This window comes from Vombatus ursinus, unplaced genomic scaffold (genome assembly GCF_900497805.2).
Source record: "Vombatus ursinus unplaced genomic scaffold, bare-nosed wombat genome assembly UNPS02015175.1, whole genome shotgun sequence".
In the NCBI taxonomy this organism is placed as follows: Eukaryota; Metazoa; Chordata; class Mammalia; order Diprotodontia; family Vombatidae; genus Vombatus; species Vombatus ursinus.
This window is the reverse complement of record NW_020954953.1, coordinates 7,175,894-7,202,300: the sequence shown is the minus strand read 5'-3', so window position 1 is coordinate 7,202,300 and position 26,407 is coordinate 7,175,894. Positions and strand designations below refer to the sequence as shown.

General features: G+C 38.8%; 1 protein-coding gene across 3 annotated transcripts in view; it reads right to left on the bottom strand.

Annotated features, from left to right (window-relative positions):
• The window catches only part of LOC114031398 (synaptotagmin-like protein 3), a 95,184-nt gene that overhangs the window by 43,353 nt on the left and 25,424 nt on the right, over positions 1 to 26,407 (bottom strand). For all 3 annotated transcript variants that reach the window (XM_027846458.1, XM_027846460.1, XM_027846459.1), the window contains one exon: positions 10,591 to 10,655. In XM_027846458.1, coding sequence (XP_027702259.1) covers positions 10,591 to 10,655 — 65 coding nt within the window. The remainder of the gene's footprint in view (positions 1 to 10,590; positions 10,656 to 26,407) is intronic.

Genomic DNA, 26,407 nt, shown 5'->3' with positions numbered 1-26,407 from the left:
TTGACTCTGTGAATGATTCCATAGAGGTAGTGATGGGGAAATTTATTGCTTTAGTCAATTCCAATCCTTATATTTTTTTAATATTGAACAGGGCATGAGTTGGGGGAAGGGGTAGTTTTTGCATGAGTGGTATCCCCAGCTATACTTCTTTCCAAAGGATGACTAAATATATGGAGCAGGATGGATAGAGGATGCTGTGATTCTATCACAATAAGGGGAATGGGGGAGGGGAAATGATATTGTTTTATATCCTACTACTAAACTATTAACTTAAAATTTTTATGCCACTGTTTCCCCAGTTAGAATATGAAGATAATACAGTACAACTTGCTTGCTTAGAGGGCTTCCAAGGGATGTGATGAAAGGATTAGTATGAGTAAATAGCCACTGTGAAAGAGCTTGAGTTACTAAGAAAAAAGGCATTATGTAAATAAATGGCACAATACATGGGCAAAGCAAACCTATAACCCAAAGCTAAGAAGCGAGAATTTCTCGTTAGCGGTTCTTTCTCCATCTTCTTAAGACTTTATAGTTTTATCACGTCCACTGCATCAGGATCCCTGGCTGGCATAACCTCACAGCAAGTACAATACAAGTATTGTTATCTCCTGTGAACTCTAAAGGGAAGTGTATGGATGGAGAGTCATTAAATGTGGGTTCAAATCCTTGCTTTTCTCTTTGTTAATCTGTAACCCTAAGCAATTCGATGAATCTCTCTCTTGACCTCAGTTTGTGTGACTCTGAGACACTTAATTTGGAGAATAGATTGAAGAGTATTTAAAGATATTTGAGCAGCATGAATAAAAGGTGCTATAGAATAGGCCTTTCACGATATATACATACATATGTGTTTATGAGTATGTGTGTATGTACGTACATGTATGTGTGTGTAACACAGTGCTGGACCTGAAGTCAGGAAGACCTGAGTTCAAATCCAGCCTCAGATACTTACTAGCTGTGTGACCATGGGCAAGTCACTCAAACCTGTTTGCCTCAGTTTCCTCCTTATAAAATGAACTGGAGAAGGAAATAGCAAATCCAGTATCTTTGCAAAAAAAAAACCAAAAACAAAACCCTACACGGGGTCATGAAGCATCAAACACAACCAAGAAATGACTAAACAACAACATAGGGGGAAAACTAAGGCCAGAGCACATCAGTGATTCACTTCAGGTCATATAATAGATCAGTGTTAAAATTGAAGTTCTCTTGACTTTTGACTTCCTACTCCACCTGAAGGACTCAGATAACTATATTCTGTCTAATGAGTGCCAGTGATCCAGGATCCAGGTCCAACTCAGGGACTGTAGTGGAGTGACCCACATTCAGACTCTGTCTTAGAAGTCTACTATGTCATTGGAACCAAAGTCAAAGCAAGAGTATGGTCACCACGTGCAATACCTATAACTACCCCAACCCCAGTACATCATCACTTGCAATGATCATTTAGGGTTTGCCTGTGTCAGTGTAAGATCTGTCACCCACAAATTTCAGATATCTCTCTGTTTTATTTAGTTGGGCACAGCTGAAGGCAGGATAGTCCAGGAACTGGAGACCTCTCCAGTCTCAGTCTGGGTCTCAGTCTGAGAGAGTGGGTACAAAGGCTGTAACACCTTTGATCTTCCATATTCTAAAGGCTATTGATATTTGACCTGGATTATACCATATGTCATAGCTCTCCAAAATCATAAAGAAGTCTTCCCTAAGTCCCATTTATTTGCTTTCCCTGTCCCTGAGTTTCTTCATTTGCACAATGAAGACAACATATTTGTTATTGGGAGGTATGAGTCTCTGTACCCTCAGATGCCAAAGATGTTCCTTTTTCCCATATTCCTCAATTTATTGAGGAATTCCTCCTCATGACAGCATAAGACAAAGTCCTAGAGACCAGAAAATGGAAGGCACATTTGGGTACCTGTGAACCAGTTTGCAGAGAGGGGAGATCAGTTCTTAACCTTTTTAAAATAATAGATCCTTTTGTTAGTTTGGCTGAGTCTATCAACTCTTCTCAGAATAATGTTGTTGTTGTTTTTTTAATTCACAAAATAAAATACGTAGAATTACCAAAAAGTCAATAATATTGAAATGGCTGTCAAATTATATATTTTTTTAAAAAAATTACAGAGGTGAGAACCTACAGAGTATAAAGGAAGAGTAATATGAAGTAAGTCTGAAAAAATAGGTTTAGTGTAAGATTATGGAGAGCCATGAATATCAGATGAAGAAGCTTGAAATTTTAGCATGTGAAATTTACTTGGAAGGGAAGATTTTATAATCTCCTATGGTTCATTCAATTCAATGCGTGTTTATTGAGTACCTACTCTGCCAAAAATCCTGGGATTGGGGTATTTTAGTTGAACTTAAATTCAAGGTGAACCAACGATAGGACGATAGGGTCGAAATAGATATTGCAATCTTAGGTTACATTAATAGCAGTATGGCATCCAGAACAAGGGAAAGGATAGCTTTATTTTATTAGGGCTGGGGACAGCCCTGGGTGCCACATTTTAAGAGATCTATTGATACACCAGAGCTAATCCAGAGGTGGAAAACCAGAAAGGTAAGAAGCCTTGAGTCCATGTAATATGAAAATAGTAAAGGAATAGGGGATGTTTGATTTTGGAGAATGGAACATTTAAGGGGCACAGTTAATGTCAAGTCAAGGTCACTAGCATTTATTTAGTGCTTGCTGTGCAACAGGAAGTCTGTTAATCACTGGGGAAACAAAGATAGAGGAAAATATTTCCTGCCATCAATCAGCTTACAATCTAATGGGGGAGAAAACTTGCAAACAACCATGAAAGAACAAAACGTATAGAAGGTAAATTGGAGATAATATCAGAGAGAAGGCATTAGCATTAAGGGGAACCAGGAAAGAGTTCTTGCAGAAGATAGGATTTTATGCTAAGACCTGAAGTAAGCTAGGAGGCCAGAAAGACAGAGACAAGGGGAAAGAGAGAATTCTAAGCATGGGAGGACAGCCAGTGAAAGTTCATGCAGTTGGGAGATAGAGTATCTTGTGTAAGAAAAATAAGAAAGCCAGTCACTAGACCATGGAAGATATGGAAGTAAGTAGTATAAGAAGACAGGAGTTGTAGGAAGAAGCCAGGTTATATAGGGCTTTAAAAGCCAAAGAAAGGATTTTATATTTGATGTTGGAGGTGAAAGGGAGTCACTGGAGATCACTGAAGGTAGGGGAGAGGGAGAGGTGACATGATCAGGCCTCTGCTTTAGTGAGATCAATTTGATATCTGAATGGAGAATAGGCTGAAGTGAGGAGAGACTTGAGGCAGGGAGGCCAACCAGCAGAGTAGGTCTATGTGAGAGATGATGAGGGCTTGGACTAGTGTCAGCATCAGAGGAATTGGGATATGTATGAGAGATATCGTGAAGGTAAAATCAACATGACTTGGCGATAGTTTGAATATGGGGAAGTGAAAAAAAGTGACAAATCAAGGATGGCACCAAGGTTGTGAGCCTCAGTGAATGGAGGATAGTGGAGACCTCAAAAGTAATAGGAAAGTTAGGAAGAGAGGAAGATTTTGGGGAAAAGATAACAAGTTCAGTTTGGGATATATTGAGTTTAAGATGTCTACAGGACACTCAGTTCAAGATATCTAATAGACAGCTGGAGAAGCGAGATTGGGAGGTCAGGAGAGAGGTTAAGGCTGGACAATCTGAGGATAAATAAATCTGAGAATCATCTGCATGAAATAATAATTGAATCCATGAGACCTGAAGAGATTACCAAATGAAATAGAAGAGAGGGAGCAGAGGACCAAGGACAGAGCCTTGGGTGGGACACCTGGGTACTTTTCCAACAAAAGAGACTGAGAAGGAAAGGTCAGACAGTTAGGAGAAAAGTCAGAAGAGAGCTGTGTAGGGTAAACCAAAAGAGAAGAGAGAATCAAGAAGAGGAGGATGGACAGTGTCAAGGGTTGCAGAGAGATCAAGAAGAATGAAGATTGAGAAAAAGCCATTGGACCTGACAATTCAGAGACCACTGGCAACTTGAGAGTGAGCAGTTACAGTATTCAGACTGTTTTAAGAAATGTTATACTGAAGAAATTTCATGGACAAGGCATGAGCCCATGGTTTCCTAGGCAAGCTTGCGTCAAGGATGGGACAACATCTTGTGTCTTCTTTCCTTTGGTATAGTGAGATCTTGACAGGCAGCTGCCATCTTCCCCACTGCCCTCTGCCACCACCACCAGGGCACGTGAGCAGTGGGAGAACAGCTTTGGTGCATTTGTAGTGGCAACAGTGGTTAACAGAAGAGGCAAGAACAAAGAAGATAAGAAGGGAACAGTTGGAAAGAGAAAGAGAGAAGAGAGAGAGAGAGAGAAGAGAAGGAGAGAGAGAAGAGACAGAAAGGGAGAGGGAGACAAAGGAAGAGAGAAGGGTCAAGAAGAGAGAAAGAAAGGGAGAGAAGGAGTGAGGAGGAAAAAGAGACAGAGAGAAAGAGAGGGAGACAGAAAGAAAGACATAGAGAGAGAGCACTAAAAGAAAAAGGCCACTTGACATTCATTAGACTCTATTCAGCAGAGGAGAAAGCTTGAGCTCAGGTCACATTAGAGGGATGGGTCACTCTGGCCTTCCAGATAAGGGAGGATGAATGGCATGATTGCTTCAGCCATGAGCTTCCTTTTGTAGAAGTCAAATTAATAATAATGCATTCACTATCACCCTGGCACACAGTTGCTCTTAACCAGCTCCCTCTACCATTAAATATGAATCTTCTGCCTAGCTGCAGGGCAGAAGAATTATTTTTTGCCCTGTAATTTTGCTGCTCACATCCTGTCATAGCAGACATTCTGCAGAATGGCTCATCAAGGGTCCACTCTTTCTTTCTCTCCCCTCACTGGATTTGTTTTTGTTTTGCTTTAAAGTCCCTGGGAACACTGAGGTGCAAACACAAAATTCAGGGCTTGTTTCCGACCGCCTAGGGTTTCAGTATGAGAGGCAGCACAGGAAGGGGATTGTCTGTGAGTCAGCAAGAGCAGGTTCCAATCCTTCCTCTGATAGATATTGGCTATATGAGATCCTGGGCAAATTACTTAACCTGAGCATCTAATTAGTCAATAAACACGCCGAGTATGACAATGTCAGCACTTAATCTATTACTATATCGATTTTTATTTTGATTGATTGATTGTTATTGAACAATTCCTAATAATCCCTTAAGGGTCAAAACAAACTAGCTAAGATCAATATTATTTTTCAAATAAATACAATATTTTTCAAATAAAACCAAAATGCAATAATTGTCCTAACTAGGTATTGAGTGGACCATAGCTATGGTTAACTGGTGGTTTTCTTAATGGATTACCTCCCTAAATTATTTTATTTCTCCAATAAACAGCAATTTAATGAAAGTTAAAAGTAGTCTTTTCCATTTAAAAAAAAATCCCTAAATAACATATTACTGATGTGGTGGAAACGAGTTAAAATGAAAACTAAAATGCCTGGGTTTGAGGCTCAACTCTGCCATTTACGTACTCTTTGATCCTGGGCAAAATGCCTCACCCTTTTAATATTTCAGCCTCTACATGTGGAAGAATAGAAATAATAATCCTCCCCACCACTCATAATGAAAAATGCTATCCGCCTCCAGAGAAAGCACTGATGTCATCTGAATACAGACCAAAGCATATTATTTTTCACTTTTTTTTGTTCGAGTTTTCTTGTACAAAATGACTAATCTGAAAATGTTTTACATGATTGCACATGTATAACCTATATTAGATTGCTTACTAGATTGTCACAGGAGGGCAGGGGAGGGAAGAAGCAATAGAATTTGGAACTCAAAACTTAAAAAAAAACAACTAATGTTAAAAATTGTTTTTACATGTATTTGGAGAAAAAATAAAATATTATTTTTAAAAATCCTTCCCACCTCACAGCACTGTCAAGAGTAATGTGTTTTGTAAATTTATAAAATACTACACGAGCTATTAATATTAAAAGCGATCTCAATTTCCTGCTTTATAAGCTTGAACTAAGAAGTTGCAAAATGTCACAGTTGTAAAATATTAGCGAAATCATCCACATTGCACAAGTTAGCCAGAAGAGGTCGCTAACTCAATAATGTAGGCAGGATGCCCGAAGACTAACATTTTGTTTCAGTTACAGAATGCCCTTTATTAGTTATTTGGGGGATTTCCAATTCAATTATCCAATGTTTTGGGATCCTCTACATCATGGAAATAATAATTTCAAATCAGCAAAATGAGTTGAAATATGAACTTGCCGAAAACAAAATTGAGTGTTGAAAGAGTTTCAATGTATGTTTATGATGTAGCATTTCAACTGAATTTAATTAGCATTTATTAAGCTTCTACCATGTACGAGGCTCTGTGGGAGGTAAGAAGGATACAAAGCCCAAAATGAAAATTAGTCCTTGCCCTCAAGGACTTTATATTTTACAAAGGTATGCAACATGTAAACAGATCATTAAATATAGGAGAATTTGAAGAAGAGAGGCAGCTAGCAGGCCTGAAGTCAGAAAGACTCATCTTCCTGGGTTCAAATCCCACCTCAGAAACTTACTAGCTGTGTGACCCTGGGCAAGTCACTTAACTCTGTTTGCGTCAGTTCCTCATCTGTAAAATGAGCTGGAGAAGGAAATGGCAAACCACTCCAGTATCTTTGCCAAGGAAACCCCAAGTGGGATCACAGAGTGGGTACAACTGAAAAACATTTTGAGGAACAGGTCAGTGCTGACAGCCCTCACCAACAATGATGAAGTAAGCTTTGTTTGTTGGTTTTTTCTTTTAGTTTGTCTTTTAAAATTGTTATTAGAAAAGGTGTCATAGTAAACACTGTTTCAGTTGAAGCTTAGGACCCAAAGCACTCGAAAGATCAACTGATTGAGAGGGGACAGGTAGGACATTACAAAAACAGGAAAAGAAGATTCAAAGACCTCTTGAACAGACCTACGTAGCTCCTGCAATACTAAAATAAGTTGGGGACCTTTTTAGTTTGTTTCTTCTTCTTGGTATCTTGACAGGAATATGAAGTTTAGTGTCTGCTCTTATACTGAGTGCGGTTTTGGGGTTGGGTTTTTTTTTGACTTGGCTATATTTTCCCCATCTTTTATTCATCCTCACAGGCTCTGGTGGCACACATTACCTCCTCCATCCCTCAGGGACAAGAACTTCTAAGATTAAAGAGCAAACTTTCCGACTTTTTTCCCCTGAAGTAAACCCTCAAGATAAAGAAAAGGCTACAGAAAATTTGGTTAAAAATAAAAGTCTTTCAGACCAGGAGGTTCTTTGAACTCAACAGTGATACTGAACTAGACATCCAGAAAATAGCTCAATTTATGATAACTTTGATTATACTTTTTAATGGAGAATTCATCAAGACATGGTAAAAATTCAAAGTTCCTTTCATGGCCTACAGGTTTTCTTGTTTAGAAAGTTAGGCATAAGAATAGCAGCCAAGTAGCTATGAAAAACAGAATTTAGAAATATCTTCTTCCTTCAGAGGTTCACCCTTGGCTCCACACCAGTTTCATTTTGGGCTCAGCTGGGCAGCTCAGACCAGAAAGTGTCTCTATTAGAGAGAGCCAAGAGAACTTAGTAATAAATCTCATAAATCTCATGCTGACATTTCTTTTCCTGAAAGAGGCTACAAAAGATGAAAATTTTCTTTTGCTGGAAAGCTTGTATTAGTTTGTGTTATCTAGGGAACCAACCCTTGTGGAAAAGGGGCCCACCATCCTCACCAGCACCACCACCATCAGTGACTGCCACCAGCAGATAAGGCACTGCCCCAGGCCACCAGCCTTCCTTTCAACCTGCTCTTCCATCATCCAAAGAAGCAACCCTTATGGAGATGCAACCTGGCAACTCCCCCTACAGGTGCTAGAGGCCCCACCTTTTTAGCAGCTGTAGCTACTACAGACCTAGAAAAGAAAGTTCTCATCACCAAAGTCCTTAGCACTCTCAACATCAGAAATAGATTTGATTTTATCAATAGAAGCAGTCAATTTTTAATTGCCGCGAACAAGTATTTATTAGACACCTACTACGTGACAAACACTGTGCTAAGTGCTTTACAAATATTATCTCATTTGATCCTCACAACAACATTGGGAATAGGTGCTATTATTTTACAGTTGAGGAAACTGAGGCAGATAGATTAAGTGATTTGGCCAGGGTGAAGAGGTAGTGTTTGAAGCCAGCTGTGAACTCAGTCAGGATTTCCTGACTCTAGGCCCGTGTTCTATGCACTGAGCCATCTAGCTACCTCCAACAGCCAAATAGTTTTGGGGATTGGTTTTTGTTTCCAACCCAAATCTCCAATTTTCTTAAGATAGTTCTGTATCTTGAACTGTTCCACTCCCTCTAAATGAGAAGAGTCCTGCACACTTTGGCTTCCTGGTCTGCTGCCTCTCTTATCAGAAGTCACAGAGAAGCTTATCAGAAGCTACAGATATTACTGCTAGAAGCAAATGTGCTTGAGTTCATCATTGATGAAGGAAGGCTGACTGAACTTTGTCATTTTGTTAGAAACGTATGCAAGTGTTCTGTTTGTTTAGGTCTGCCCTTATCTCATTGTTCACATCCTCTACTGTAACACTTTTTTTTGTTTTGTTTTGTTTTGTTTTGTTTTTAGGCAACTGGGGCGAAGTGACTTGCCCAGAGTTACACAGCTAGTAAGTGTCAAGTGTCTGGTCTGAGGCCGGATTTGAACTCAGGTCCTCCTGACTTCAGGGCCGGTGCTCTATCCACTGTGCCACCTAGCTGCCCCATACTATAACACTTTTACAAGCCCATGTACAGTCTGTGATCTACAGTATCAGGCACGGGCAAAGTTTGCCAGTTTTGTGACACATTTAAAGGTATACTTTAACTTAGCTATTCTGAGCAAGGCAATGATCCAAGACATTTCCAAAGGACCCATGATGACAAATGCTATCCCCCTCCAGTGAGAGAAATGATAAACTCTGAGTGCAGATTGAAGCACACTTTTCACTTTACTTTTCTTGGGGTTTGTGTGTGTGTGTGTGTGTGTGTGTGTGTTTTCTTTTGCAATATGGCTAATATGGAAATATGTTTTACATGACTTCACATTGTAAAACAGATAAGTTGCTTATCTCAAAGGGTGGGAAAGGGGCTAAAGGGAGAGAATTTAGAACTCAAAAAAAGCCTTTTTTAATGAATGTTAATTTTTGTTGTTGTTGTTGAGGCAATTGGGATTAAGTGACTTGCCCAGAGTCACACAGCTATTGAGTGTTGTGTGTCTGAGGCCAGATTTGAACTTAGGTCCTCCTAACTCCAGGACCAGTGCTCTATCCACTGTGCCACCTAGCTGCCCCTGTTAAATTTTTTTAAATCGTAATTTGGAAATATTTTATTAAATAAAAATATATTTTTAATTAAATTAAATTTTTAAAGAGTATACTTTATAAGAAAAGCACAGTACACACAGCAAACTAGCACATATTTCCATCCACACCCACAGTCCTTGTGAAGTCATACCTACCATTTTATCTTATTATTCCATTGTACATAATAGGCACTCAGAAGAACTAAATTTGAATTCCAACTTTATTCTGTATAGTTTGGAAAGAGAGCTGATCCACAGGGCTCTGATACTTACTCATTGGATGACTGGAGAAATAGTTACTTTATTTCTCCAACCCTCAGTTTCTTCATCCACAACATGGGGATAAAAAAACTTTAATTACTTCGCAAGGTTGTTGTGAAGGCCAAAGGAGATTTTTATATACATATATATATATATATGCATATGTTATATAAAGCATTTTGTAAACCTATAATTGTTACTTGTTGAATGAATGACTCACAATTCTTGTGTTTATTGTAGTTACTCAACAAACAAGCAATTGTAGTGGGGATGCTGAGATGAATAAGATCCACTACCTGTCTTCAAAAAGCTGACAATTCAACAGGAGAGAAAGACATACATATATGTGTATGTATATGTGTGTATATATATCTATATATCTATATATATATAATTACAACAACAAGCTGTATTTGATAAGGAGGCAACATGGAACAGCTAGATTTAGAGTAAGAGGTTTTGTTGTTGTTCAGTCATTTTCAGTTGTTTCTGACTTTTTTGTGACTCTATTTGGGGTTTTCTTGACAAAGGTATTGGAGTAGTTTGCCATTTCCTTCTCCAGGTCATTTTTACAGATGAGGAAACTAAGGCAGACAGGGTTAAGAGACTTGACCAGGGTCACACAGCTAGTAAATATCTGAGGCCACATTTGAACTCAGGTCTTCCAGACTCCAGGCCCAGCACTCTATCCACTGCACCACTGCACCACCTAGCTGCCCTATGGAGTCAGAGGACCTGCATTCAAATCCCAGCTCTGCCACTTACAACCTGGAAGAAGAAATTACATAAAGCAAAGGTGTGGAGGCAGCAAAGCTCATTGTGTATGAGATGGGAGCCATTCAGCTTGCCTTGAACACTGGGTATGACATGCTAACCATTGCAATGGTTTTAAATTCTAACTATCTTTATCTCTTCCTATATAAGCTAAATATTATTTAAAGCTATTATTATACAGTTTTATTTTGATTAAAAACTAAAAATTATGGCACTTACTTTCAGCTGGAAATTTCTTGGCTCGTTCCTCAAAGAACCACTCTCCAGTTTTTATTTTTACATCTCTGAAAAACAAATGAAAAGGCAAACCTCAGGGAAAAGAGATGTGAAAAGTATAAATGGAATCCTGTTGTGCACATTGCACGGAGAATCCCAGATGAGGGAACCAAGGTACAGGGAAGTTAACTCACACAATAACAGACAATCTAGGTCTCTCCTAACTCCTTGTTTATTGTTCATTTCCCCAAACTGTGCTATCTCTAGATTCATTAACTAATATATGCATTATTACTAGCTAATAGTTATTAATTCATCTATGCGTATTATCAAAGGTGGGGTTGGTTGAGCAAATCTATCAAATTACCCCATCCTACCCAAAAGTAATGCTATGTTCTGGTATTTTAGCCATGTAAGAATTCATTTTGATCGGATCAAATCAATGGAAGGCATTCCAACCAAGTGTGAAAAGAAGGGCATAATCTGACTCAGGCCTTAGATTCTGGGAGACCAACCAAGTCACACAAGATTTGGAGAAAAGGTAGGTAGTATCCCATGGGCTAAAATCCCACAGGAAATGCCAGCCAGACCAGGAAATATGGAGAGTTGTCCCATGTCTGAAGATACAAAAAGAAACCATTTTAATGAGAAAGAAAGAAAAAAGAGTAATTGTTTAAAAATAAAAAGATGTAGCTGCACAGAGGACTTCCCAACCAATTTAGATAAGAAAAAAAATGCACAGAATATGGGTACAAGGGTAAGTAACAGAGGATGAATACAAAAATGCAAAAAGCCCCCGTGGGGATAGTGTCATTAATGCTTCAATTCAGACTAGGTGGAAGCTAGTAAGGAACGCTAAGGTCAATAAAATATTCTTTAAATTTTTGCATTTTTGTTTTTAGCTATAATGAGGATCAAAGAGGGATGGCACCACTGATGAAGATGGATGGGAAAATAATAAGCAATAATGCAGGTAAAGGTAGAGCTGCTCCATTTTTATTCGGCTTCTCTTTCTCCCCCAAGGAGATGGATATTTGGCTTGAAAGGAAGACAACAACAATAGCTAAAAGAAAGTTGATACCGAGATAAGAGAGAAGCTAGCAAGAGAACACCTTGTACCCCGCAATGGATTCAAGTCACCTGGCCATGAGGATGCATCTTAGGATAAGGAATGAAGGCCGCAGATGTGAGGGAGCGCTGAGCCACAGTTAGTGATCTTGGAAAGATTGTGGACAACCAGAGGGGCCACAGGAATAGAGAATAATAACAAGGATTGTCCTAGTTTTCAAAAAAAGGGAGTAAAGCCAGTAAGCTTGGCTTTAATTCCTGGGAAAATTCTAGAACTTAGGATTCTAGAACAGAAGTGTCAAACATGCGGTGCAACACTCCCTAGTGTGGCCAGAACTGGACTAAAATGAAATTGGGAAATAATTAAATAAATAAAAATACAATGAAACATAGATAACATTACATTTTAAAACTAAGTCAATAATGGCCCACAGGGATCCTTATGTATAGATTAGCAGCCCCATTTCTATTTGAGCTTGACACCCCTGGTTGAGAAGATGGTTAGTGAATATTTAGAAAAGGAGGTGGCGATTACAAAGATCCAGCAAGGCTTCATCAAGAAGAGGTCACGGCAGATTTTACACAGGGTTACTAGCCTAGGAGACAAGGATTCCATGCTAGAGATATATTTTCACCTAGATTTTAGCAAAGTATTTGACAGAGCCCATCATATTATTCTTGTGGACAAACTAGAAACCTATAGAGCAGGGAGTGACATTAGGTGGATTCGGAGCTGGTTATACTGCTAAACCAAAAAGAATTGTCATTAGCCATCTGATATTCACTTGAAAGGAGGCTCCAGCTGAGCAAGGGAGCCGCTTGCCATCAGCTACACCAGCTCACCCAGAAGCACACTTGGTGGGGAACATGTTTTAAGTTTGAGTAGATTCTCCTTGGGAACCAGGTGTCCAAGGGGTCTGTGTTTGGCGCGGTGGCAATATTTTTGTTAATGTCGGTATGGTATTATGGAAAGAATATTGTGTTTGGAGTCAGAGAAATGGGGATTGAAATCCTGTTTTCATCATTTATAAGCTATGTTACCGTGGGCAAGTCATATAACTTATCTGGGCCCGTTTCTTTATCTGTAAAATGCGGGTGGATTAGAGACACCTTCCAGATCCAAGTCTATGATCCTATGACTTGAATAAAGGGTAGGGAAGGGAATATATATTTATAAAGTACCTACTATGTGCCAAATGCTTTAATAAATATAATCTCATTTGACTCTCACAACAACCATGATAAGTATGTACTATTGTTATCCTCACTTTACAGTCGAAGAAACTGAGGCAAACAGAGGTTAAGTGACTTGCCCAGGGTCATACAGCTAGTAAGTATCTGAGGCTGGATTTGCACTCAGGTCTTCCTAACTCCAGGCACAGTAATCTATCCACTGAGCCACCAGTTGCCTCGAGGTAACAATGGCATACTTATAATATTTTCAGATGGGAGCTAGGAAGTATGGTTAACACTGGATCAGATTCACGGATATCACTGGGAGAGATTTAGCAAGATTAAAATGAATATTTCAATAGGGACATATTTGAGTTAAAATCAATTTTGCAGGTACAAAATGGAAGGAGGAATGTTTAGATAGCAGTTTGTCTGAAAAACATCTGGGGGTTTAAGTGGACTTCAAGCACAATGTGAGTCAACAGTGTAATATGTTAGCCAAGAAACTAATGCAATCATATGCTGTAGTAAAAAAGGCATTGTGTCAGGGATCAGGAAAGTGATGGTTCTGCAGTACTGAACCTCAGATAGACCTCATCTGGAGTGCTGTCTTCATTTTTGAGTGCTATGTTTTAAAAGACAAATAAGCTAGATATGTACAAAGGAGGGAAGCCAGGATGGTAAAACATCTTGACTTCATGCAAGTTGAGTATCTTTTAAAGGAATTGGGGATTTTTAATCTGTAGAAGATTTGGTATACTATTAGTCAATAAATCAAGAAGCGCTTATTAAACACCTACCAAGCGCTGGGGATTCAAAGACAAACATGATAACTCTCTTCAAGGTTTTTAAGGACTTTCAGGCAAAACAGGAATTATTTTTGTTCTGTTTGGCCTTACTAGACAAAACTAGGAGCAATGTGTGACAGTCTCAAAGGAGGTAAATTTAAGCTTGTTGTACAAGGGGAAAAAGTCCTTACAATGAAAGCTGTCTAAAGGAAAAAAGTGGAACAGGTTGGAAGCATTTAGCACAGTACCTGGCATATCATAGGCACCTAATAAATGCTTATTCTCTTCCCCCTTCCGTTCCTCTAGTGCCTTCCCCCTCCATGGGGATCTTCAAGCAAAGGGTGATCAGATATCTTCTAGAGGGAATTATTTTTTAGATGTCAGATTCAATACTCTCTGAGGTCCCTTCCAATTCTGAGATTTCATGATTTCTCTTACACGTATACAATTCAACAATTCACATTTTATGTATTTAAATGTTGATTTGTAGTTGTTTATTAGTTGTTTCATATGTATACATTCTGTTTACCCGGACTATTTTATAAACTCATTTGAGGGCAGGAATCATTTCTTCTATTTCTTTTGTATTCACATAGTAGATGCTCAACACGTGCTTATTACTGAAACCTTAGATTCGTCTATTGGTAATTTCCACATGGTATCCTCTTAATAAGTTTTTGTTGAATTGAACCAAATGGAATTTCTCTGTTGGCTTACTGGAGATACCATAAAATATTCAGCTGTCTTGAACCTCAGTAAGATCAGACTAATAATACCCCTAGGAGTGATGCAACAAACATTTTTCTAAGTGCCTGCTATGTGCAAAGCACTATGCTAAGCCCCAGGAATAATAAAAATCATCATAACACACATTTACAAAGCACTTTGAAGTTTAGAAATTGCCTTCTCCACAACAACCATGTGATGAAAACGATCCCAGAAACAAATGCAAAAACAAAACAGATTCTGTTCTGTAGAAGCTTTCATTCTGTGGGGCAGAAGGTACATATATACAAATAGGTATAATAGTAGGAAAATAGAGGAAAGAGTGCTTTGATAATTAGGGAGATTAAGGAGGCAATACCTCGGCAAAATCATAAAAGAAGAAAAAGGGAGGTAGAGGTGAGGAAGTGTTCTAGACATGTATTTGAGACATGGGGAATAGCCTGTGGGAATCTCTGTAGGGATAATATGGAAAAATGAGTTGGAGAAGAGCTAGTAGTAAAGTTTGGCTAGAATATACAGTTAATAGTGTAATAGAGAAACTGGCTCATGAGGTCCCAATCCTTAAAGTATGTACAATATTCTCTACCTGTTAGGTCAGCCTGCTTCTGGAACTACATGATGCATGGGTCCTTTTCCTCACTGCTTTGGAGCAAGCACAATCCTGGCTTACTTTGAGGTGATGAAAAGCCTTTTAATTGGCTGCTGAGGCAGAACTGATTGCATACAACAGGCTTGAACAGATGCCCTTCCCTCCTTTTCTCTGGTGGCTCTCAAAGTGAGACCTTCTGTGGGTCTCTGGTTGGGGGAGGGGCCTCAGGCCTTCTGTCTCTCACCCAGCTGCTATATGGCTCTAAATGCACAGTTACAATGCTTCTTTTGTCTCGTGGTGTTTATTCTTTTCTTTTTGTTTGTTTGTTTGTTTTTTTGTTTTTACGCAATTAGGGTTAAGTGAATTGCCCAGGGTCACACAGCTAGTAAGTGTCAAGTGTTTGGTCTGAGGCCAGATTTGAATTCAGGTCCTCCTGACTTCAGGGCCAGTGCTCTATCCACTGCGCCACCTAGCTGCCCCTGTTTGTTCTTTTCTGATCATGGGAAAATGAGCATCAAAGACAGAAAGGAACAGTTTACAACCTTGTGAGCCTCAAAAGGTTAAAACCACCTGAAGTCCACCAGCTGAGTCTACCGGTAGTTTCATCATCCAAGCTTGGTGAGGGGACCGAGAAACAGTCGATTTATCCGTTTCACATGCCACTGAGGAGCCAATTCAGCCAATCAAGGGAGCCACTCATCCTTTAGCTATACGCTACTCAGAAGTGAACATGTTGGCAAGAATGCCTTATAGGGATCTCGTTAAGTTTCAGTTGACTGTCCATGGGAAGTGAGTGGGTGTATAGAGAAGACAGTAAATACTGGTTGGAGATATTGCTGTACTTTGGTTCTGCTTTTACCTTCTCAGTAAATATCCCTTTTTAAAAGCTAATTGATATTAACTGGATAATTAATATTGGGGAGAGGTTAACTGACCAATTGATATTGGTAAGGGAATATCTCCAACCCCTTAGGCTTACCCCTAGAGCCCTATGAGGAGAAATAGTAATCACCTACCCTCATGAGTGGGGTTGGGAGAATGAGGGTTGTACTACAGCACCAAGGAGGAGGAACAGTGGTGGTTGTCGTTGTAATGATAGTAGTGGTAGCAATAGAAGCAGTAGCAACAGTAACAGCAGCAGTAATAGTAGCAGCAGCAGCTAATATTTACATAGCTCTTTAAAATTTCCAAAATGCTTTATAAACATTATCTCATTTGACACTCACAATAATTCTATGAGGCAGGTGTTATTATTATGACTATTTTACAAATGAGGAAACTGAGCCTAAAAAGGGGGCAAATTCAGAGTTCTATCTACTATACCAAAATACGGCTGAGAGTTTTCGTAGGAGGCATGTGTGGAGAACTTTAAATGCTAGGATGCAAAATTTCTATTTTATCCTAGCCACCGAAGGTTTGTGTACTGGGGAGCAATGTGGTTAGAACAATAGTTTAGGACAGATGGATTGAAGGGGAAAGAAAAAGACAATAGAAAATGTATTAAAATTGGCCATAGGTGATAATGAAGATGCCTGTGCTGGGATGATACCAGTGGAAATAGAAAGGAAGGAGAGCTGTGAATGTGCATTGATAACAGCTGGTAACTGCTGAGTATGAGATTAGAGGAAGGGATGATGCTAATGCACAAATATCAGTGTGTGTGTGTGTGTGTGTGTGTGTGTGTGTGTACATATATAAATGTGTGGGTATATGTATATGTGTGTGTATATAATGTGTAAGTATATCTTATGTATGTTTGTGTGTACATGTATTGTGTGTATATATATGTATAATGTGGGTATATACATATATGTGTATATATATATTATATTTAATATATAGATATAATGTATATCATATAATGTATTATGTATCTATGTTATGAAGAGAGAGGGGTTTTTTTGGGGGGGTAATACAGTACAAAGGCTGTTAATGTAAGTAATTAATAATAATTTGCCAGTTTTTATCAACCTGTCCGTCCACCACAGTCACACTAACATCAAACACACACACACACACACACACATAGACACACACACATAGGCACACTGCTTCTTTTCTGGTCATCTGGCACAAACTGTCAGAGTATATTATGCATCAGATGGCTGGTGACTGTTCTCATTGCTGAGTAAAGAGTCCTTGGGAAATACTCATCAAGCATTTATAAGCTTCACAATATATTTGTAAGATAGTTCCTGCAGCCTGGAACTTGGAAGGGTAAGGTTGGAAAAAGGAATTGTCTCAGCTCTGATCTGTAGCGTGCAGGGGGTCAAACAATTTAGATACTCTAGGACAACCTCAGGCTGCACACCGCTCACATCTATCCTCTTCCCTCTACAAAAGCCACTACCCTTCTCACCTCTTATCTGGATTATGAAGATAGCTCCTAATGGGTCTCCCACCTCAGGTCTCTACCCTCCTAGTCTATCCTTTATAATTCAGTCACCAAAATTATATTACAAAAACTTAGGTCTGGTCATGTCGTTTCCATGCTCAGTAAACTCCAGAGATTCCCTATTTACTTCTAGAATAAAATTCAAACTCTTCTGCTTGGCATTGAAAGCCCTTCACAAGTTGGTTCTAAAGTCTTTCTAGCTTTTTTAGAAATTAATGTAGGGTCCTGTCAGACTCGTCTTCTTGTTTATCCTCATATTTCATATTCTGCTTCCTGACTCTGTGCCTCTATCTGGCCTGTCCCCTTGGAATGCACTCCTTCCTTACTCCTGCTTCTCATTTGTCCTAATTTCCTTCAAGTTCAGTTCTGAAACAACCCCTCTGTATGAAGCCTTTCTTGATCTCTTAGCTGCTAGCAGCTTCTCTCCCCTCACCCCCATAATTACCTTGCATTGATTTTTGTCTGTATTTTGTTTCTACTTAATTATGTCCTGAATAGAATGACTTTCTTGAGAGCAGCAATTGTTTCTTTTTTCTTTGTGCGCATGCCCAGAACCTACCATAATACCAGGAAGGTAGTGGGTGCTTAATAAATGTTTGATTGATTTATACAAACTGCTTCCAACAGGAAAGAAACTTGACCCTCTATGATCTAAGCTAATATATTAATAAGGGCTTATGAATCCATGCGTCCTCTTTTTCTTTCTAGCACTTAAAGAAAGGAACCATGCCAAGAAAGTGTAACAGAGGCTAATGGTGCAGTAAATACATTCTCATTTGAAGTGCCCCTTTCTATTACTACTTTCTATTACTAAGAATGTCTCTTTCATCCTAATAAACATGACATGTTTCATCAGAGTGAGAATAAAACCAGTGTACTGGACTGAGAAAACCTCCATCTGATGAATGTACTGACTTTCCTATTCAGACATGACGCTTTGGCAACACAAGAGAGCAAGTCAGGCAAGCATATTGGTATTCAGTCTGCCATTTAACATCCCTGTAGTTGCATCTGTCAGTCATAAGATTTTAATCCATATGTAGGGAAAAAAACCTTTTTGAGGACAGTCTTTAAGAATTGACTTTGCTCTACCAAATCATATTTTTAAAAAAATAATAAACAAGGACTTCCAGCTAAAATGGCAGTGGGGCCAACCTAGGACCTCTAAAATGAATCTCTGATGTCTCAACTCTGAGATGTTGTCATACTCTTAAGTCAATTCATCTCCACTTGATGTTTATCTATGGGTTAAATTTGTGCAGAAAACAATGAGCAGAGCAGTGAACTAAGATATGGGTTAGGATTGCTTCCCTTCCAATCTTGACTTATTACTGCACAACCTCAGGTGAGACACTAAATCTCCTTTCCAATCATTCAGGCATTTCTTAAGCTTATTTTCCACACTTCCCTCCCCCTCCACACACACACACACACTGTATTTCATGCCCAGTTACCTCAGTAAAAATTTTAAAAAGCAGATCATTATCTTATATATATTTCAGAGATATGACCAGCAACTCCGATGCCCAAGGTAAGCAAAGGAGGGAGGAAAGCACCCCAAAGTCAAATTTTTTTTTGTTTTTAGGCAATTGGGGTTCAGTGACTTGCCCAGGGTCACACAGCTAGTAAGTGTCAAGTGTTTGGTCTGAGCTGGATTTGAACTCAGGTCCTCCTGACTTCAGGGCCGGTGCTCTATCCACTGCGCCACCTAGCTTCCCCCAAAGTCAAATTTTAAAGACAAATTCAGTTGAGGTGGGAGTAAACTTCAGGTACAGGGATACAAGCCCAATGGGATGATACCATGAAGCTGCTACTGGGGAGATACCACCAAAGGAAAGGAGCAAAGTAGGACCAAAAGGGGAGGAGCTCACTGGGGAATATGGAAGGAAGAAGATAATACCATCAATCAATCAACAAATATTTCTTAAGTGTCTACTCCATGCCAACTCTGCTAGTAATTTCCAACTGAATCAATTAGCCTTTCTAACTAGTGCTAAAATTCAACTGTTTTTACCAGTTGAAGAAGTACAAGTACTTTAAACACCCTCTAAATTTCAGTGCTCTAAGGCAAAGCCCCAGTTTGCCAGCCTTAGTTATGGCTCTAGGTTAGGGTGCTGTAAAGAATGACAGCTGAAAAGCCCTTTATAAATTTTATTCAGCAACTATTTTCTAAAAAATGAATGAAGGTCCTCTAGCAGAAACATGAATTCCAGAGTATGACCATTGCCAAACACTGAACCAAAAATGTTCATAGAGCAATATTTTTATTATACATATGAAATTACTGCTGTTGGCAAGCACTTAAAACATCACCTCCCTGTTTTGCACAGCAGGAAGACTCAGCATTTCATCCCTACAGTTCCATAAAATAGTCTCATCATTTACTGGACAAGAGTGAGGAACCTGGGTCTGCAGAGCTGGCATTCTTTAAAAGCTTGAAAAAATATTATGCATCCTGACTATGGGTTGCTCTTTGACTAATATTCTAGCAGCTAGGAAGCCCTAAACACCAGCTGGTCTGCCTCATTAGTGTGGTTCAAACACCAAAAGCTTTTCAACATGATAGAACACTGTAAAATGGAGCCACATGCCTCTTTTATATCCCACATGGAAAGGCACATACTAATTTGCAATCAATGATTAGCAACCAAAATAATTTTGATTGCATACATATTTGGACAACGATCTCATGCTAAATTATCTTACATCTAAGTCGGTTTCCTTGTTTTAAAATTAACTAAGTTTTTCCCCACCCCCAGATCAGTTAATACGATATCAATAGTTTGTAGGGGAAAATAACTGGTTGTTATGATTAAAATCCGGTAACTATGGCAGGAGCTAGAGAAATAAGATAAAGATAAAGAAGCTATTTTTCTCAAGCTGACAAGAGAACATTCTGCAGTAAATTTGACAATTGTCTTCTATTTGACACCAGGGATATAGCTTTACTCAGCTGTATCAGATGTGAAGACACAATTCCACCTCTCTTAGTCACTCTGCCTTCTGTCAGCAGGCAGGCTTTTGAAAAGTCACTCCTTAGCAAGATACTTCTGGGAATGACTATTTCCCCCCACCCCCCACTCCCTGTATCTCTTTAGGTATCTTTACTTAATTATATGGGAAAATGGAGCTAAGGAAGAAGGTGAAATCTGCCAAAAGCTAAAGAAGGGAATCCCTCTGAATCTGAATGGAGAGGCAGTAGGGTGTAGGAAAAAGATAGCTAGAGTTGGAATCAGGAGGACCTGGGTTTGAATCCTGCCTCTCACATTTAATAACTATGTGACTGCATGAATTATTTAACCTCTCAAAGTCTAAGTTGCCTTATCTGTGAATAGGGACAATAATAGCATCTAGTTTAATGTGTAGAGAGTACTTTGTAAATGAGAAAGCATTAGATAAACGTCAGTTAATATTAATTAACTTAAAAGGAATGGATGTATTATGGAAAATGCTGGTATGTCTAGCAACTTCTCTCTAAGAGGTCAATTAGAAATGGTCTTTTGAAATATGTAAGAACCACACACTTTTCATTGTGAAGATGTTGAGAGTTTTGTGAGGAAATTATGACATTGGGGGAAAATCTGAAGGGTCTCTCTGCTTGGAAGATCAGAAGATGAAAGCCAGAGAATCAAATTCTATAATGTATCTTTTTCACTATCTATACCATTGATCACAGTTTCTTGAACCCAAATATGTTACTCCACTAAGATCAATACAGTTCTGGTTCAGTCCCCAAAAGTGCAGCTCTAGACCTAAGTCCATCAATAGAATGGAAGCTTCTTGAGAGCAGGAACTATTTCATTTTTGTCTTTGTGTCATTAGTATCTAGTATAGTGCTGGTCACACGACAGGGACTTAATAAATATTTGTCAATAATTTGAGTAGTTAATCCCCAATCTCAAAGAATAGTAGGAGACCAATTTGCTTTAGGGACTAATCTGAAAGTTTGTTTCTACTCTGCTTTTAGAAAAGCCAAAGGAATCCTTTCTAGTTTGAAACCTCTGAAGTCATCCCAAATCAGGTTCGGAAGGGACCCAAATTCCCTGCTCACTTTCAGAATTGATCAGCTTCCTAGAAATCCAGGCCCATTCCCTGATGACCTGGCATATACAACACTACTTTCAAAAATTTCAATTTCCTTTCCTCCTTTTCCTCTTCTTCCTTTTCCTCCTCTCCTCATTCCCAACCCTCACTCACCATCAGTAACAGTTATCAGGGACCTTTTCTGCTTTGTCCTGCCCTATCCCTCTTACCTCCGCTTTATGAAATTTCTTATTAATTACAACTCAGGGCCAAAAATTTTGTGCTGAGTCTCACAATTTGTTAGGACTCCTTCACTTGAATAGCCTTCTAATAGTATTTCTGATAAATACCAGAGGGAAACAAAATTAAAAAGAAAACTTTCAGGTATCTGGGGTCATAAATTCAGTCTACTTTGGACCAGGACAGAAAAGCAAATTTCAAAAACTAGCCATTCAGTTTCTCCTTTTTCACTCCCAGACCTCTTGTGTGGTTGACTCCTGTTGCCTCTACTCCCTAGCTATCCAATTCCATCATTTTAAAGTTATTTTTTTTCAATGAGCAAACATTTATTTTCTCTCCTTTCTATTTCCCTCTACTGGAGGGGACAAAAAGAAAAACAAAATCCTTGTAACAAATATGCAGTCAATCTATGCTGTATTTGAGGATATCTGCTTTACGATACTAAAACTCATCATCATCATTTTCATCATCATCATCATCTTCATCATCTTCATGGCTAGCATTTATATAATACTCTAAGGTTTGCAAAGCATTTTATATATGTTAATTCATTTGATCTTCCCAATAATGGTGAGAGGGAGGTACTATTATTATCCCTATTTTAGAAATAAGGAAACTGAGGCTCAGAGATTGAGTTCCCCAAAGTCCCATAGCTAACAAGTATCTGATGCAAGATCCTAATCCAGTCCTTTCTGCCTCCGAGTCTAGCCTTCTATCAATGATGTCACACTACTTCTATTACTACTATTCAGTGAACTACCAACTGCCCTTCTAATTCTGTCCTATACTCTGGGCTGATATTTATAATACTAATTGGACTAATTATTTTAGTTATCCAAACATCAACTGCTTCTACCATGTCATTTCCCTGCTTAAGATCATACAGTTTAAAAAAAAAAAAGACCCTATAGTAGCTCCCAATTGCTTGGAGTCCAAAAACTTCTACCTGGCTTTCAAGACTTTCCATGATCTACTTCCCTCTGCCTCCCCCCAGTATCGATCTAACCTTACGTCCCACTCCTCCCCAGCCTGCAACCTCTGCCCTAGTCAGACAACTCTATTCAAGGACCCCTCCACACACCAAGCTCATTTTTATTGCTATGCCTTTGCTCATGTTCTTCCCCTAACCCAAAATGTCATTCTTCATACCAACCTGCCTCCTACCTTGGTAAATCTAGATCTCGTCCATCTTTCAAGGATGAACTTGAGTTCCTCCTCCACAAAACCTTTTCCAGTTATTAAAGTTGACACTGATCCTTCCTTTTTCTGGATTCCTGCAGCCCTCCCAGTCAGCATCTCATAGCTCAGCAATTCATTGATTTGCTTTTTTCCTATATATTAGTTTTCTCTTCCTAAACAGGTTGTGTGTTTTTTTGAGGGCCTTCTCTTTCTTTGGCATCTCCTCTGGTTTCTAGCTCTGTTCTGAACACTGTGATTAAAATTTATAGACACAGTCTAAGTTTGCTATTCGTAGGCAATTTTAAAGTTATAGGTTTTTTTTATTAGTGCTACCCTTGCAGTTATAATTTTTAAATTTTTTTCATATGTTTCTCCTCATCCTACAACTGACACCAGGACCCCTGTCCTGAAAGCAAACAGCCCAGAGAAGGGAAAGACACAGAATTAAAGGAAAGGGATGATGGTGAGACTCACCAGGAGACTTTTTGCCAGTCATGATAAGGAGCATATTAATATAAAATAGCAGCAGATACCAAATATTACAAAGCTTTTAAAAGTTTTAACTTTATCCTTCAATGATTTTTTTAAAAAATTCTTTCAGACTTGTATGGACTGATACTGAGTGAAGTGAGCAGAACCAGGAGAACGTTGTACATAGTAACAACCACATTGTGCGATGACTAACGTTGATAGACGTAGCCCTTCTCAGCAATACAAGGATCTAAGACTTATCCAAAGGTCTCTTGATGGAAAATGCTATCCACATCCAAAGAAAGAACTATGGAGTTTGAATGCAGATTAAAGCACACTATTTGCTATTTTTTCCTTCTGTTTTGTTTTGTTTTCTCTTTCCTGTAGTTCCTCCTATTGGTTCTAATTCTTCCTTACAACATCACTAATGCGAAAATATGTTTAATAGGAATGTATATGTATAGCCTATATCAGATTGCAGGCCATCTTGGGGAGGGAGGCAGGGAGGGAGGTGGAGAAAAATTTAAAACTCAAAAGTTTATGGAAGTGATTGTTGATAAATCAAAATAAATTAATTTTAAAAAGGAATTTTAAAAAATTCTCTCAAAGTCCAAACAAAGTATGCAAAGTCTACTAGGAACAAATTTCCTTTTTTCTAAAATGAGGGGATTGTATGGGATAATCACACAACTTCCCACTTAGTTATAACATTCTATGATTTTATAAATATTTTGTCATATGTTTAAAAAAAGGCCTATGAGTAAATAATTGAAATGGACACATTTCTCCTTCAAAAGCAGCACCTCTGTAAGTTTACTATTAGTATTACACTATCTTGTGTATTTTGAAAAGTTTTATTTCAAAATAAGGAAGTTGGGGTTTTAGAAATCACATCTCATGTACTAGGAGGATAAAGCTTTAATGACATCTAAGCCCAAGTATAAAGATTTCAAAACGGCAGCCTTCCTGGGAGATTGCCTCACCCAGCTATCCAGTTTTGATTTCAGCATATCAACTCTGAGGAGCAAAAAAAAAAACCATCCCTAAGTGTTATCTGACACTCTACTCTTCAAGGTCTATGATATTCAGCCTCAAAAGATAAAGTACCTTTTAGTACCTGAAAAGGAAAAATGAGTTGAAATCCTTCTTAACCAAGGTTTCTTAGAATTTTTTATATCACAGATCCCTCTGACTGTCTATTGACCCTTGAGGACATTTTCTCTGAGTAATATTTTTAAATTCATAAAATTAAATACTTAGGATTATAAGGTAAATGAGTTAGATTGAAACACAGTTATATACATATATTTTAAATCTGGTTCATAGACCCTAGGTTAAAAACTCCTATTAAAAAAAAAAAGAAAAAAAACTCCTATTCTCAACATTATCCAGTGGAACTATATATTTTTTTTTCAGTCAAAGATAGGTTTATTAGAACATCCATCATATTGGGCAGACTGTTAAGGAGTCTGAACATGGGCAAGCAGTGGCTAGATTATAAGAATCAGAGCCTTGGCTAGATTATAAGAATCCCAGTAGTAGCTAGATTTTAAGAATCTAAGCAGTGGCTAGATTTTAAGAATCAGAGCATCTTAATGGAGACAAGATGGACCTAATGGTCCACAGAGAGCCTGTGGGAGGGATCTAGGAGTGGCCAAGTAGTTTGGGGTGACTGGAGGGGGGGCCTAAGGAGATCTAAATGGGAGTGGCCAGTAAGCTGGGGTGAACAGAACTCCTGGGACCTGGACCTCACGGCCAAGGGAGAATGGAGCCTACCTAGGATTTTTTTTTACATTATGGTAATTTTTATTTATTTTTTTGTTTTCAACATTTACTTCCACAAGATTTTGAGTTCCAAATTTTCACCCCATCTTGCCCCTCCCCTCACCCCAAGATAGCATGCATTCTGAACACCCCTTCCCCTAGTCTGCCTTCCCTTCTATCTCTCCCCCCCTTCTCTTATCCCCTTCCCCTTCAATTTTCCTGTAGGGCAGGCTGGATTTCTGTACCCCATTTCCTGTATTTTGTATTTCCCAGTTGCATGTGAAAACTTTTTTTAAACATGTGTTTTTAAAACTTTGGGTTCCAAATTTTCTCCCTTCCTCCCTCCCCACCCACCCTCATTGATAACGCAAGCAACTAAATATAGGTTATATATGTGCAATTATGTAAAACACTTCCATAGTAGACATGCTGTGAAAAACTAACTCTATTTCCCTTAATCCTATCTCACCCCCCCATTTATTCTATTCTCTATTTTGACCCTGACCCTCCTCAGAAGTACTTGCTTCTGATTACCCCCTTTCCCAATCTGCCCTCCTCTCTATTATCCCCCTACTCCCTTGTCCCCTTCCCCCCCCCATTTTCCTGTAGGGTAAGACAGATTTCCATACCCAATTGAGTGTGTGTGTTATTCCCTCCTCAAGTCAAATTCTATGAGAATAAGGTTCACTCTTTCTCTCTCACCTTCCCCCATTTCCCCTCCACTGTAAGAGCCCGTTCTACCTCTCCCTTTCTCCTTCTCCTAGTATAATCCTCTCTCACCCCTTAATTTTATTCTCCAGATATGACCCCTTCATTTTTAGCTCACCCTGTGCCCTCTATCTAACTATATCTACATATATGTACATATAATTTGTTCCCCTCCAACTACCCTAATACTGACAAAGGTCTCATGAGTTACAAATATCATCTTTCCATGCAGGAATGTAAACAGTTCAACCTTAATAAGTCTCTTATGATTTTTTCTTTCCTGTTTACCTCGTCATGTTCCACTTGAGTCTTGTATTTGAAAATCAAATTTTCTATTCAGCTCTGATCTTTTCATCAAGAATGCTTGAAAGTCCTCTATTTTACTGAATGACCATTTTCTCCCCTGCAGGATTATACTCAGTTTTGCTGAGTAGGTGATTCTTGGTTGTAATCCTATCTCCTTTGCCCTCCAGAATATTATATTCCACGCCCTGCAGTCCCTTAATGCAGAAGCAGCTAAAACTTGTGTTATCCTGATTGTGTTTCCACAATACTTGAATTGTTTCTTTCTGGCTGCTTGTAATATTTTCTCCTTGACCTGGGAACTCTGGAATTTGGCTACAATATTCCTAGGAGTTTTCCTTTGGGGATCTTTTTCAGGCAGTGATGGGTGGATTCTTTCAATTTCTATTTTGC